Source organism: Nicotiana tomentosiformis, chromosome 5, assembly GCF_000390325.3.
Source record: "Nicotiana tomentosiformis chromosome 5, ASM39032v3, whole genome shotgun sequence".
NCBI lineage: Eukaryota > Viridiplantae > Streptophyta > Magnoliopsida > Solanales > Solanaceae > Nicotiana > Nicotiana tomentosiformis.
The window spans coordinates 117,274,027-117,289,482 of NC_090816.1; the positions used below are offsets into that span (position 1 = coordinate 117,274,027).

The 15,456-nt window shown below is 37.9% G+C and overlaps 2 protein-coding genes across 2 annotated transcripts; one reads left to right on the plus strand and one right to left on the minus strand.

The window, feature by feature from the left end:
- Window positions 1–567: 567 nt before the first annotated feature.
- On the minus strand, window positions 568–7,131 carry LOC104114787 (uncharacterized). Its single transcript, XM_009625317.4, has 5 exons — window positions 6,891–7,131; window positions 5,835–6,124; window positions 5,657–5,746; window positions 1,079–1,413; window positions 568–969 (listed from the first exon to the last, which is right to left on the minus strand). The coding sequence occupies exons 1-5, from the start codon at window positions 7,072–7,074 to the stop codon at window positions 705–707; spliced, it is 1,164 nt and encodes a 387-aa protein (XP_009623612.1). The 5' UTR covers window positions 7,075–7,131; the 3' UTR covers window positions 568–704.
- Window positions 7,132–12,782: 5,651 nt separating this feature from the next.
- LOC138893047 (uncharacterized) lies at window positions 12,783–14,375 on the plus strand. The gene is made up of 3 exons (XM_070176816.1): window positions 12,783–13,632; window positions 13,750–13,835; window positions 14,238–14,375. Exons 1-3 carry the CDS (start codon window positions 12,783–12,785, stop codon window positions 14,373–14,375), a joined length of 1,074 nt encoding a protein of 357 aa, XP_070032917.1.
- The last annotated feature ends 1,081 nt before the right edge of the window (window positions 14,376–15,456 follow it).

Consider the following 15,456-nt stretch of genomic DNA (forward strand, 5'->3'; position numbering starts at 1 on the left):
GTAACACGACATTTTGCTTTGCCAGCTTTTTTGGAATTTTGAGTTCTGCCCCAAGTCCCCCAAAATATTTTCTTTGTTGGTACAAGACTTCTTCTTATCTTTAAGTCTCCCCCTCCAAAAGTTTTTTCTTTCAGTACATTCGTCCCAAAAAAATGATAGTAGGATTTATAGGAAGATTGATCATTTAATATTACTGGAATTCACATTTTTTATAGTTAAAAATGTTTAAAATATGCTTCATCCCCACAACTAGTAACAGTGTTATTCTTTTCGGAAACAAGAAATCTTTTTGTTTTCAGTGTTTCCTTCAAAAAATGAACTCTAGCACCTTCTATATGAAATTGCACATAGTTGCAACGCACGTCATGAAGCCTAATCTGCAAATCCACTTCAATTGCTATTGCTGTCTATTGGTGAGTTGGTATTGCTATTATTCTTCTAAAATTGGCAATTTTCTATTGTGAGTGACATCGGTCATAGGAATGTTTAAGTATTTTCAACACCTAACAGTGTAATATTTCATTAAGACACACAAGGGAACGAAAAAAAAAAGGATGATAGTGTCACTTTTGCTCACCATGGAATTCATGTACTACTCATATTTTTAGTCCTCTTTCTCAGAGTAAATACAATCATAACTAGCAAAGACTAATTTTGCAACCAGATGTGCCTTTCTAAAGATTTGCATTACAAGAGAAATCAAATCAACCAAGCCACTGTTGACACTTTCGATCCCCACTGCCTCCAACAGCACGCCGGATGCTGATCTTCTCAGTTGCATATTTTGCCTGGAGATGCTCGAAAGCATTTACATCAAGTTTACCAGACACAGATTTCCCTTGCTTCCTCCGAACTTGCTGTTCACGAACAGAAGCCCAAAGTTTCTCAATAGCATCCCTCTGTCGGGAGGTAAACCTTGAAATATTATCAAATGCATGCTTGACTAAGATGTCAATAGCTGTTTGGCACCTGACAAATAGAAGTCACAACCTATGAGAAATCGTAAGATAATAGCGTATTTGACATTTTAATTAGCTGAAGGACATAATAAAGCTTTAATAGTCCATAGATACTCGACCATGGGGTTCTGTAACGGTTTGCGGCAATTTCTAAACAGGAAATCAAGGCTTCCCGCTGTGATCTCAGGAATCTCTTGGTTTCTTCTTCTCCTCCTTTTCTTGCTTTAGCCAGAGTCACCCTCTTCCCCTTTGATTTGTCGTCTTTCTTTGATGTGCTCGGAATCAAAGCATCGAGTCCAAATGGATCACTCTCTTCTTTATTGCCCGTCGGGGCATCTTCATTCACAGCTTCTGTCTTTTCTTCCAAACAAGCAGCCTCTTCTACATCATCATCTTCAGTTGCCACAGGAAGATTTGAAATTGCTTCTTTAATTCTCCCAGTTGCTTTTGAAAACTGGAGTGCAACACAGCAGAGAAAAAAACAGAAGATTAAAAACTATCAGAATTACAGATAAATGGAGGAAACAAATTTTAGGACATGTTTACAGCAGAGTAACAAAATTTGACCTAATTGGCCACCTAAAATATGTCACTTGACTCAATTTGGTTCAAGTATCACTCTCGACAAAAAACATCCTTCAAGTAGGCCAAAAGCGATAATTTTTTCTCTCCAAACCATCAGACCATCAAACCTAAAGGGATTTTGCATATGTGCGGTCATGTGACCAGATGAAAATAACATGTCTCTATTTGCTTGCCTTAGATTAGCAATATGGATGACATAGTCAAAAGAATCCCCAAAGGTGATGGTGGTCAATGAAATTGAGGTTGTCCGCAAAGAGTAGAAGGATTATCAGATCTTCATGTACGAGAAGCTAGGACCAGAGAAGAACACTCCATCTATATATGCACTTCACACAAACAGCAGAAACAGTTGTGTCACATAATCTCTAATAAAGCATCAAGTACCAACATTCTGCAATTACACAAGATAATCAAATACTTGTTTGCCTTTACTTTGTAATATCTGCTGGTGACAAATAATGAAAGTACATCTACGGGAAGTGAGAAATCCTTCTGAGGGGTAGATAAGCAACGCAGAACTGATACGGTCTGAGTACAGCAACAACAACAACTACTACGCCTCAGTCCCAAACAAGTTGGAGTCGGCTATATGAATCATCACTTCACCATTTAAGCTCAACTCATGGCATCATCATACCAAATAAAATAAAAGTGAAATTAAGTTAAATATAATAATAGAAGTTCTCTCTAACTAGAGAAGACTAACACTTATTTCCAACTAGTAGATATCATCTATATGGATCTTTTTCTTCCATTTGGCTCTACCCTTAGCTAAGTCTCCATTGATTCCAAGAATTTATAGATCTTTTAAGACAACTTTCTTCCATGCGCTTTTAGGTCTACCCATCCCCTTTTAACACCTAAATTCACCATGATTTCAAACATACGGACCAGTGCATCTATAGGTCGATGCAGGACATAACCAAAATATCTCAAGCGACCTTCTCTACTTTTATCCTCAATGCGTGCTACTTGCACCTTCTGGTGAATGCGATCATTATTAGTCTTATCTAATCTTGTGCACATCCATCATAGCATCCATATCTCTGCAACACTCATCTTGTGGATATGTTAATATTCACTTCCATATAACATTGTCGGTCTTATAGCTATTATATAGAACTTATCTTTCACTATTTGAATAATGGTAAGTTCTACAAAACAATTATAAGACCGGCGATGCCATATGATAGTGAATATTTTACGGTCTGAGTAACTTTTTCAAATTAAGTAGTTTACCCATCGAACTTGCACCAAAATCCCTTTGACATACCTTTTTTTTTTACGGAAAACCTTTTACACACCCAACCTTTTAGAAGTGTGTCTATTACACCACTTCGGTGTTTGATCACATTTTCGTAAAGATTGCTATTACACGCGTCTATCAGTGCTCGACACGTGTCATAAATCAAGAACAATAAAAAAAAGAAAAACAGAAAAGACCCCCCCCCCCAATTTCGTCTTCTTCCCTAACACCATTGACGATTTCCTTAAAACATGCTGAAAATTTGGTGATTAATTTTGATAACGAATCTGAAATTTGTTATAAGGATTTGTGATAGATGTTATTGAAACTTGTTAAAAAATGGTCGAATGTAAAGTTAGGGAAGAAGGTGCTTATGATGGAAGGGTTGGTGGTAGTGTAGTGGTGGTGGAGAAGATAATGGGGTCGGGAAGATGAGGAGAGGGTGTTCTTTTCTGTTAATTTTCACGCACATGTTTTATGTGTAACACCGCGTGTGCCACGTAACAAAAAAGGTGTGCAATAGACAGACTTCTGAAAGGTTGTAAAAGGTTGGGATTTCGGTGCAAGATTGATGGGTAAACTATGTATTTTACCTTATTATTACTATTATGGATAAAGATTCAAACATGTTAATATCATAGTGGGTGAGAAATGATTCTTAAATTTTTCTAAGCTATCCGTATACAGAACATTATGATCTGCTATAGAAACAGGTCAAATCTCAACAGCATAAAATTGAGCTGGTCCTGAAATCATTGTAGTTAGAAGTCTAAATATAACATACGATGATTCATAAGTGTCTTGGAGAGTCAAAGATATTGCAATAAACAGGAATAGAAGACGTCGAAATAAAATAAAGTGGAATAAAGGAAGCTAACCAGTCAAAACTACTAAAATCGCATTAACTCACACCAAGTCCACTAATAAGGATCGTCGAAACTATTCTTAGTCTCATTTGGACCTGAGGGATGTGATGGTGTTATTTCAACTCCTAGCAGGCAATGTTTTTCTGTTTTGCTTTTTGCTTTTTAAGATAAGTCAGTAGAAAAAATTACTAGAGCACGCCCAACATGCATCCAATTCTGCTCCTTCCATTAAAACATGCAACGGCTTTAAAGATACCTCTTCTTCAAATCTATACCTAAACCAGCATTAAAATTCCATTATTTAAAATTTTTGCAGTTCAGATCAATCTTGGTTGGAACAATAAATCTTTTACATGCTAATTGATATTATCCATGTTTGCGAACAAGAAGTACCTACTTAAGGATTCAGAGTGTTTCTCATAGAAGTTGTCAGACACCAAGATGTCACGTAGCTGCTTTCACCATAAGAAAATAATATGCAGTTTAACCACATAATTGAAAACAGTAATAGCCCTTGTTTGCCATGCCAACTGCCCAGCAGAGATATATTAATGTTCATCAGTTAAAGCTATTGAAATACAGGAAAGGAAACAAAAGGAAAGGACCAAGAGAAGAAGGTACAGTTTCAGATTTCATATAGGTTATTAACCTTCACTATATGGTGTCAATCATAACTCGCAGATATCATCTTTCATTTTGCATGTGGAATAAAACCAAAAGGGTAGGATGCAATATGTCCATTTTTGCTTCTGAAAACATGCTAATTATGATTGCTTTTAGCCACCGGCATCTAAAACCCATGTTGCTACGATACAATAAACTCATAAAATTCTTCATCAACCCTTAAATCAGAGAAATCTTAAGCAATTGCAGACTTTGCCAAAAAAGTTTGCTCAATGGTGTGAAAGGAGAGGCTCAGTTGATCAGTAATATTTTAGCAAAGTCAATTCAAATGTCACTTGCACTCTGTTTGCTGTTCTATCCTTCTCGTTTTACAACAAACTTAAATAAAACTGTTCTGCTCCAGCCAGAAATTCGATTGAATCAAGAAACCTTAACGTTCAACTATAAGGTCGAGTAGCACCTCGCAAGTGCCTCCTACGAAACTAGCACTTTGTTATTAAAGCAAAGCCCCTCATGGGCTCATTCTGAGGTAAAGAAAGCTTACAGGACTAGTTTTCAGACAAAGGCCAAGCTGAGCTGGATCACTGGCTGTTCGATCTTGCTAAACTGGGTGCCAGTTGTTTTCGAGCTCGAGATCAAAATTGTAGAGCTCATTTCATTTGGCAGTCAGCCTATTCAAGCCAAGCAAAAAATGTCTATAAGGTGAAATCATGCTCTTACTAGTCTCCTAGCTACCCGTTCTACATTTTGATTCAGTTACAAAATGTAGCAGTAATACTTCCATCTCAATGTTTCGATGAGCTTGTAATGGGTTCATCTTTCTTACGGGATCCCTAATTCAGATTGATAACCTAGAAGCTTTTTTTTTTAATCAGTTTTTAGATTAGAAGCTTTCTTTTCTCACCTAAATAGTTTGCAAGACCTCACTTTTTTTCTCTTTGTAAATTAACTTCTTTTTTTTTTAGAATGGTAACTTTGTAAAAGTACATGTTTGGCAGTTGGAGAACCTAACACTCTCTCGACTTTCAACAACCATTTCCTTTTGAATCAAGCATGCAATTCCAGACTCCTTACTCCCTACATGAGCAAAAGCATTACCATTTTGAAAAATCCAGAAGCTTCATAAAACTCCACACTGAATTAAATAGTAGGCACGCAGTCTATAACCCATCATCAGATCAAATTGCAAGGAATCTAAGAGTAAAGAAGAGCTACTCATTGAAGTGCCTTCATAATGCTTAACAAAATGAGTGCCTTCAAAATGGTTGATCTAATTCCGGAATAAAAATGCATGAAACTCTTAGTAAGAAACTAAATAGAACTCGGTTGAAACAGAGGCGCTTGCATGTTGCAAGTAAAATGAAACGAAAGCATACCACGAAACTGTCATCGGTGAAGAGGTCATTTGCCACCACCGCCCTCATGGTCCATGTAGTTATCATATTTTGCTGTTTCTTCGAAAGACACTGCAAATGAGAAAATTTACAATCAAATAAATTACATTATAAGAAGAATCAACCCACACCGCCTGTAAACAAATGATGCACTGCTTACTTCAATTGTATCTTGCACAGCCGAGAACAACTCATGATAATCTGCTCGTACAGAGGGATCATTACAGGTGGTGAGCGATGACATTGCAGCTTCAAGAATGGCAAAGAAATGGTCACTAGTTGCAGGCTTTACACTGCCAGCCTGAATCAGCTGCAACACAAGCTTTGACGCCTTACTGAACTTTGGAATGTTCTTTATATGTGATGTTATTTTTTGCATGGCTTCAATAACTTGCGTCTCCGAGGCATCCGTGGTTGTTTTAAACCTCAATCGTTTTTCAGGAGCAGAAGCTGCAAGTCGTCAACAGCTACTCAATACTTCACCCAACTCAAATATTCACCATACAACAATAAACAAGTAGTAACAATTTGTAGGACTAGGACCATGAACGAGAGAAATGCTCAAAACATGAATTGCTAGAATATGTGTCACAGAAAAAGGATAGATCAATCCATGAATTACACCTCAATCCAAAATAGTTGGGTAGGCCATATGAATTATATATGGCCTATTCCATTACAATACTAAAACACAACAATACAACTACTATTACTATTACTACACCTCAGTCCCAAACAAGTTGGGTCTATATGGATCCTCACTTACTCCGTTTACATCATCTCATGCCAATGTTATGCAAATATAAATTAAAAGTAGTAGGAGATCTGTATATTTTCTAAAGGTTATAAATCTCTGAAAGGTTAAACCACTCCTAGAAAGCAGAAGAGCTACAGTAGCAGTGCTAAAGCCTAAAACATTTACTCGACTAATATAGCCTATACACAGACTAATTTGCTTCAGCTTTTATCAGTAGGGTAATAGGACGCAACAATTGGATTGAGATTGCAGCCTTTTCTAGCTCCCAATTTCAACTTTTTTGTCAGTCACCAAAATTGACCTGAAGACTGGAAATTAGAAAAAGGAGCACCAAAACAACCCGAATTGAAGTAGACGAACTTAAAATTGAATTAGTCACCTACCTATTTGATCATACTTGAAACTAAAAAACCCAGAAAGTTAGAAATTATTAAGGGTAAGAACAGAAAATTGACCTACTTTCAGGCTGTGATTCAGCAGGTGATTTGGAACGTTTGAGGGCACTCTTCAGAGCAGGAGGAGGAAGGGAAGGCTGCGGTGGCGGTGGTGCTGCCGAAGCCACCGTAGGAGTAACGGCGGAACCGTTGGCGGAAGTTAGTGGCGCTGACAGAGGAGGCAAATCTTCAAACAGGTCTCCGGCCATTTTGTGATGTTGTGAGGTTTACTGGGCGCAGTGCCCAGGAGAGAGAAAATTATTACTACTCCGGTACTACTTATAGTAATAAGTGGTACTACTAATAATTGTATGAAATAAAAGTGTGTAAAAACTATAGTGATATTTATAAAAGTGTATGTAAAGACATTTAATATATGTGTATAGGATAAAATCAGTTCATATTAAATACTCGTATAATAGAGTGACGCGTGGAATCGTTGACAAACAGAAAGCGAGACAAGTGGAAACCAAGACCGGGACACCAACTTATGTTGGCACCGGGAAGGCGCCGAATGGAATATTTCTAATGAAGACAAATGAATGTCTGCCCCGATAACATTCAATGAAGAATATTCTGCAGTATTAAATACACAATCTGTTATAGAGAAATTTAGCATTCATAGCCTCATGTTACACATTGTTCAATGGCCCTCATGATTGTCATTTAAGATGGGCTTGATCCTATGACCTTGTTCCCTAGGTGCGACTATAAATAGTGCTTTCAACAACCATTGTAAGGACACGAATTTTCTCACAAATTTATGCTACACATTATTCTAAGCTCAATAACACTTTATTTCTTGTTTATTGATATTCTTATTATTGCCATTGGAAACTCTACTCCCGGAACCAAGCTATATGTTGTCTTATTTCGATTTTAATGCTAAGTCTTGTATTTTATTTAATTTATTCATCATTTTGGGATCATATCGATTCGCTTATCTATAAACCACGTACAAATTCAACTGTATCATTTTATGGTAAACAGTTTGGCGCCCACCGTGAGGCTTAGACAGTTGCATAACTGAGTTGATCTTTGCATATATTACTAACATGTTTAATTATTTGTTTCTTAACAAAAAATCGTAAGAAACTTGCAGATAAAGGTGTCAACATTACACACAACGTTGAGGCACAAAGATAAACGCATCGACACGAAGATTCGATCAAGATACTCGCAACTAGGAAGACGTAGCCACGCCGGTCCATGGTGGGAAATATCTACGACACGTTCGAGAGGCAACTCCTGATGATACTGAAAACGAGCACGTTGTGGAAACGGGGGATATCCTAAGGGAGCAACAAAAGGCTGTTATAGGCCATCTCTCACGACAAGATCAGGTCATGACAGAGTTAAAGCAAGCGTTGTCGGGTGCTTCCAACAACGCGAATGGAAGAGGTCTGATTCCTCTCGGTGCTCCCGCAAAACAATCAGCACAAATGGTTGACAACAAACACCCCGAAGGGTGAGGTCAACTTCGACGGGGTCGGGGGGAACGACAACGGATCTGGTAACAATAACGGGAATGATCCTTTTAAAATCGAATTCATGCGGTTTATGAGGGAAATAAATGCTCGAATGGATCAAATCTTGGGTGCACCGCCAGTGTTGAAAGGCCTCGACTCAAAGAAGTACACCTAGTTGCCATTCAAACCGAGCGCGGCACCAAAGTTAATCCCGAAATGGTTCAAAATGCCAAACGTGCCGAAATATGATGGGACTTCAGATCCTCATGAGCACATTACCACCTACACAACGGCGGTGAAAGAAAATGACTTAGCTCCGCACGAGATTGAGTCAGTCTTGTTGAAGAAGTTCGGGGAGACCCTTACAAAGAGGGCCATAACATGGTATTCACTTCTACCCGAGCACTCAATAGATTCCTTCGAGATGTTCGCGAATTCTTTTATCAAGGCCCATGTCGGAGCCAAGAAGGTACATGCCCAAAAGGCTGATAAATTCATAATTGCGCAAAAAGAGTTCGTGACATGATTTCAGAAGAAAAGGATGATGCTACCGACCGTTCCAGATGAATGCGCAGCTAAGGCATTTACTAAAGGGCTGAATTTGCGGAGTTTTGATGCTTCTCGGAAACTGAAAGAAAGTCTGCTCGAGTTCCAGGCGATAACATACGCAGATGTCCACAACCGCTACGAATCAAAGATACGAATGGAGGATGACTAGCTCGATTTCCCTGCATCAACCAAGGGTCGGGACCGAGAGAAGAATAAGGAAAAATTAAAGGATGATTTTGACACAGATCGACGTTCTTATATAGGCTAATGTTTGCCTTACGAAAGGGCTGAAGGATGCGGTAGAGGTTTTTGGTCGGCGGATAGGTTCGCTACTGATAGGAGAGCTAATCATGGTAGGAATAACAGATTGTTGCATGACAAAGAGATTTCAAGCTCCCGGGATTCCACCTACCCCAGATTGTTTGAGTATAACTTCAATGTCAACATAATGGAACTGGTAACGACGATGAGGAACATTAAGGAAGCACGGTTCCCGAGGCCGATGAGATCTGACCCCAATCATAAGGATCCTAATCTATAGTGTGAGTATCATGGAATTAACAACCATCGGACTGGGGACTGCCGACATCTGCACGAAGAGGTGGAGACATTGCCGAAAAACGTCCATCTCATAGAATTCTTAAGCGACCAGGCTAAGAATAACTATAGCCGTAACCGGGATAATATGGAACCCTCGAAAGCAGGAGAAGCTCCTCCTCGTCTAACGATCAACATGATCTTCGGTAGGGAACGAGATTAATTGTGTAACTTTTTTGGTAGCGGAAAAAATAAAGGTATCAGTGACCCATAGCAAGAGACTACGGGAAGTCGCCGACGACGATATCACCTTCATGGAGGAGGACGCAGATGGACTCCTACTACCACACAATGATGCCCTGGTAATTTATCTTAATATTTTAGATTTTAAAATTAAACATATTTTGGTGGACGCATGGAGTTCAACCAATATTATCCAATGGAGAGTGCTGGAACAAGCCAAGCTAACTAGAAGCATCACTCCAGCCATAAAATCTTCTCGTCGGGTTCAACTTAGGAAGCATGATAACCCGGGGGGAGATCTCACTGCCCACGAATGCCAAATGGGTAATGAAGACGACCATGTTTGAAGATAGACGGTGATATGGGCTACACCATTATTCTTGGAAGGACATGGCTACACGAGATGAAGGTTGTTCCATCAACATACCATCAACTTCTGAAATTCCCAACCCCATAGGGGATTAAAAAAATAAGAGGAGATCAACCAACGACAAGGGAAATGAATGCAATCTCGGTTTCCAATAGTAAAGGGAAGGAACATGCGGCATAGCAATTACATGAGCCGACGCCTGCTCCCGAGTAGAATCAGTAAGCACAAACCAAAAGTTCACTACACCAAGTTTGAGTATCATTTCCCTCTTTAAAACGATAATTATTCCTTTGCAGTATTTTTCTAACGACTTCATCTCCCTCTTTCTAGTTTCAGCAAAAGCAGAAAGTGTGGGGAAAAAGTTAAAGTAATAATACGGTAAAGAGCATTGGAACATCATATACCTCTTGCTTCCTAAATATTATAAATTTAATGGATCTACATGTATATGGAGGAATCAAGTCCATGTAATTCGAGCACCATATGAATCATGCATCGACCACATGTGGATTCAGCATTGACAAATGAGACATAATGAAACATTTCAACCACTGTGTATTCTACGAATGTGTCACCTAGTACATATCTTATGTGCTTAGAGCATTCAGCGTATAGATTGAGGTATAATATTTATTGACTGGGCGCCTTGCTAGACAACAGTGCGTAAGCATTCAAAATTTGCTATCTAAACCTTGAATATTCCACTGAAAACCCTAAAGCAAGGGTTGTCATGCAACAATCAATTTGACATATTTGTGATACGGTAAATATGATTAGCACCCAAAGCGGCTATTAAAATTTGAAATCCCAGTATTGTCAAAGTCGCGCTTAAACCCTAAAGCGAGGCTCAAAATATATTGAGCTATTTGCCTCGCTTAGCGGGAGCTTCAGTGTCTTCCTCAAGGATCTAAGCCATTATTTTCCTTGCCAATGAGCATAATCCTGAAGAGGTAACACGAAACAATTCATATTTCACTTAATCGTAATTTTGTTTTAAATTTCTTTATTCACATATTTGTTATTCATGCTTATAATTATTAATCTTGAACTATATATACATATTTGTATTTTTTTCTCCCCTGCACCCTTTTTTCTTTAAAGCTCACACTTTATTTTCGCTTTGCGCTTAAAGCCCAAGTGGACCTTAGAGTTTTTTTTGCGCTTTTCGCTTTTGATAATTTTGTGAAATCCATGATACGAAAGTGCATTGAGATATCAGTGCACTGGAGGAAAATGAGTTCATAAGGGAAATATTTTCCAAATATTTAAGCCAACCAAACATAGAGAAATTGAAAAATATATTTCGGAAAATATTTTCCTTCGTACCAAACACACTCTTAAGGTTTAGAAAAAAAGGAAAACACCTGAAATCTCCTAAAGAAAAAAAAAGACATGGAATGGAATCATTTGGAAGATAATAAATAAGAGGAAGAAAATGAAGGAAGTTGAGTCAGTTGACCTGATCATGAGAGAACCTCTCAGTCGGACTCTTCTTCGATGCCTTCCTCTGCCACAACCAACTCCGTTGGTCCATCCAAAGTAAAATTACCTCCTTATTCCTCTTAACCACTTTGCACTCGTCTATTTTCTGGTAAAGACCTGCTTCAACCCACTTAGAAAAGTAATTAATTAAAATCATATGTTAGGTGTACCGAACAACGACTATATCAAGAACGAGAGAGACGCCTTTTTCTCTCATATGTTAGGTTTTAGTTTTAATGATGAAAAATAATATAATTACTTATGGTGTAGGGACTCAAGGAAATCAACCAAAATCGAAGTGCACAGAGAGAAACAATCAAGGCTGAAGGAAGAAATCAATCAAAGATTGATTGAAGCATTCAAAAGGAAAAGAAGCAGTTACGATCCGGCGAGATAATCAATCCAAGATTGATTGAAGAGTTAAAAAGGAAAAGAAGCATTGAAGACCCGGCAAAATAATCAATTAGTAGCTATTACTGGAAGGACCCAGAATTAAGGAGCAAATCTGACGCTATCAAGACTTAAAAATGGAAACCTGTCAAAATCTGCACATCAAGGAAGAGTAAGGGGAATTAACCTTATTCTTGGAAAGAATGAATTTCTTTCCAAGGATCAAATCTCTTGGGTTGGCAAATATCTTTAGTAATGGTCTCCTACAAAGTATTTATACGCAACCTTAAGTCTCGGAGAGATCTACTTTTATCAAACCAATTACCCTCTCTTTGTTCTACTTCAAACAAATATTGTAGATCTACTAGATCGCTTGTGTAACAAGTTAGAGAAGAAAGAGAAAAAAATACTGGTGAGGCATTGTATCAAGAAAAGACGAGTGACATAGAAACTGAGTTGTTGGTGTAAACTAAACCATTCACTTTGTACTCAAGAAACTCAATCACTAAAATAGAACTCCCTTGCAATCCAAGGGGACTGTACTAAGATTCACATTGAATTTGAACCAGTATAAAAACTCTGGTGTCTTTAATTCCTGCACTTTAATTCTGCACTTCTTATTATCTCGCTATTACATCTAGTCGTCTAATTGGAAAATCAGTCAACTTATAATAATTAATTTTAAAATAAGCAATCCACCCCCTCTTGGACTTTCAATTGGTATCAGAACAAGGCTCACATTTTTCTTTTGCTTAACAGCTTGTGAGAAAAAATCATGGCTAATCAAGTTATTGTCGGAGCATTCTTCCAAGAAGGAACATTGAAAGTAAGGCCACCATATTTCAATGGATAACATTTCTCTCACTGGAAAGTGTGTATGGAAATATACGCAAAGTCTTATGATGTCAAGGTTTGGCGAATTATCAAAAGGGGGAACTATCCTCTGCCAACTGCTGCCCAACTACCTGTTGATCCTGAAGATATAGATGAATATACTGATCAACAAATGGCACTTATGCAAGTTAATGTTAAAGCAAGGAATCTTCTTTATAATGCTGTAAGTGATAAGGAATATGAGAGAATCTCCGGTTGCGATATAGCCAAGGAGATGTGGGATAAACTTGAAGTTACTTATAAAGGAACCAGTAAAGTGAAAGAAATCCATATCAACATGTTGGTTCATGACTACGAACTCTTCCAGATGAAAGAAGGAGAATCCATTGAAGAGATGTTTGTCAGATTTAGCAAAATCATTAGCGATCTAAAAGCTTTTGGCAAACCATACTCAAGTGGTGATCAAGTTAGAAATTTTTTGAGAAGTCTACCCACTACTTGGAAGATAAAATTGGTTACACTTGAATCACAGGATTTGCACAAATTATCATACGATGAACTTCGAGGTGAACTTATAGCCTTCGAGAAAACTCATCTCAAGAAAACAAACCATGAAGAAAAGAAGAAAATTGTTGCTTGTAAGGCTACAATTGAAAGAGCAGACAATGATATTGATGACAACCTTGAAGCTCTTCAAGAAGAAATTGCCATGGTATCAAGGAATATGGATGGTCTAATGAGGAGATACAGGAATACTAGAAGAGGTAGGATACCACCCAGGCGAACTAGGAAATATAACGAACAAGACAGAAATAATCACAAATGTTATGAGTGTGGAAGATTTGGTCATGTTCAAGCTGAGTGTCTTGATCTTAAAAGAAAGGTTTCCAGAGGTTTTAACATGAACAAATCATTTGGAAGCTAGAGTGATGAAGACATTTCAGAACACGAAGAGAGAGCAAATCTATGTTTCATGACAATTCTGGAAAATGACATGAACAAACTCTCAGGCTGCTGGACAGACGGGGACACTTCAGATGACGAATGCAAAGATGACAATGAGAACTGTTTCATGGCGCGAGGTGAAACAAGCGAGGTAAGATCTTATAACTGTGAAAGATGTAATGAATTGCATGATATTCTTGACTTCACTTTGAAAGAGTCTCAAAAAATGATGAATGAACTAAAGAGACTCAACAAAGAAGTAAAAAACTGAAAACTCAAGCTTGAAGTATACGAAATTGAAAAAAGGTATTTCAAGATGATTTTTAGGAATTGCAAGTGCAACTTAATGGCATGCGCAAATCCATCAGTCATAGTTCTATCAAGTCGAACCAGACGACTTACAAGTCAACTGGAGAAGGACCGACCAGAACAGAGTCCACTAGTACTAACACAAATGAAAGATCCAAAAATGGATCAGGACTTACGTGTCACTACTGTAACAAAAGTGGATATAAATATATTTTTTGTTGATTTCGTAAATCAAATGTCTCAGGATGGATTTGGAAACCCAAAAACAATCCTAAGTCCAGTAATACTAACTAACAAGGACCCAAGCAAGCTTGGGTACCTAAAAGGAAGTGATAATTATGTTTTGCAGGAACACCACGGAAGGAGTCGCAAAGGAAAATAGTTACTTAGATAGTGCATGTTCCAGTCATATGACAGGTGACAGAAACCTGTTTAAAGAAGTTACAAAAATAGACGGAGGAAGTGTCAAATTTTGTTATGACTCAAAAGGAAAAATAGTCGGTACCGGAACAGTTTCTTTCAATAATAATAATGATATCAGAGTTTTGTCTTGTTGACGGACATAACTACAATATTCTGAGTATAAGTCAGTTATGCGACTCAGAGTATGAAGTAAAGTTCAAGAAAACATGATGTGTTATTGAAGATGAGACATGTAAAATAATCCTCCGAGGTAAAAGGTATGGAAATGTGTATATTCTTGATGGTTTTGAAAATATAGATGGTCGTATTTGTTTAACATCCAAATCTGATGATTCATAGTTATGGCATAAGAAACTTGGTCATGCAAGCATGCATCTAATAGATAAACTTTCCAAGCATGATTTAGTTATTGGTTTACCTAAACTCAATTTCTCTAGAAATCATGTATGTGATGCATGTCAGGTTGGTAAATAAACTAGAAACTCTTTCAAAAACAAAGACATTGTATCTAGTTCAAAGCCCATGTAATTGCTTCATATGGACTTATTTGGACCCACTAGAACTGCTAGCATAGGAGAAAAATGATATGCCTTTGTTTTTGTTGATGATTACTCACGCTTTACTTGGGTGATTTTTCTATCTCACAAAGATGAAGCTTTGAAATTTTTTGAGATCTTCTTATAAAAGGTCGAAATAGAAAAGGGGTATCTTATTACAACAATTCAAAGTGATCATGGAGGAGAATTTGAAAGCAGAGCATTTGAAGATTTCTGCAATGATCAAGGATACACTGTCACGCCCAAACTTAAAGAGGCGTGGCCGACACTCGGTGTCGTACTCGGCCCGAGCATACTACTCTGTAACTGTGAACTCTGGAGGGGTAACCTTCAACCTAGGCCGATGAGGCCATATTCTGAATCGTCTGGAAATAACGTTTCTCTCATCTGCGGGGTAAACATACCCAGAAGCTGGCAGGCCGATGAAGTCGCCATGAACATCTACTGATAAAAAAGTATACAAGACTCGTCTACAAGCCTCTA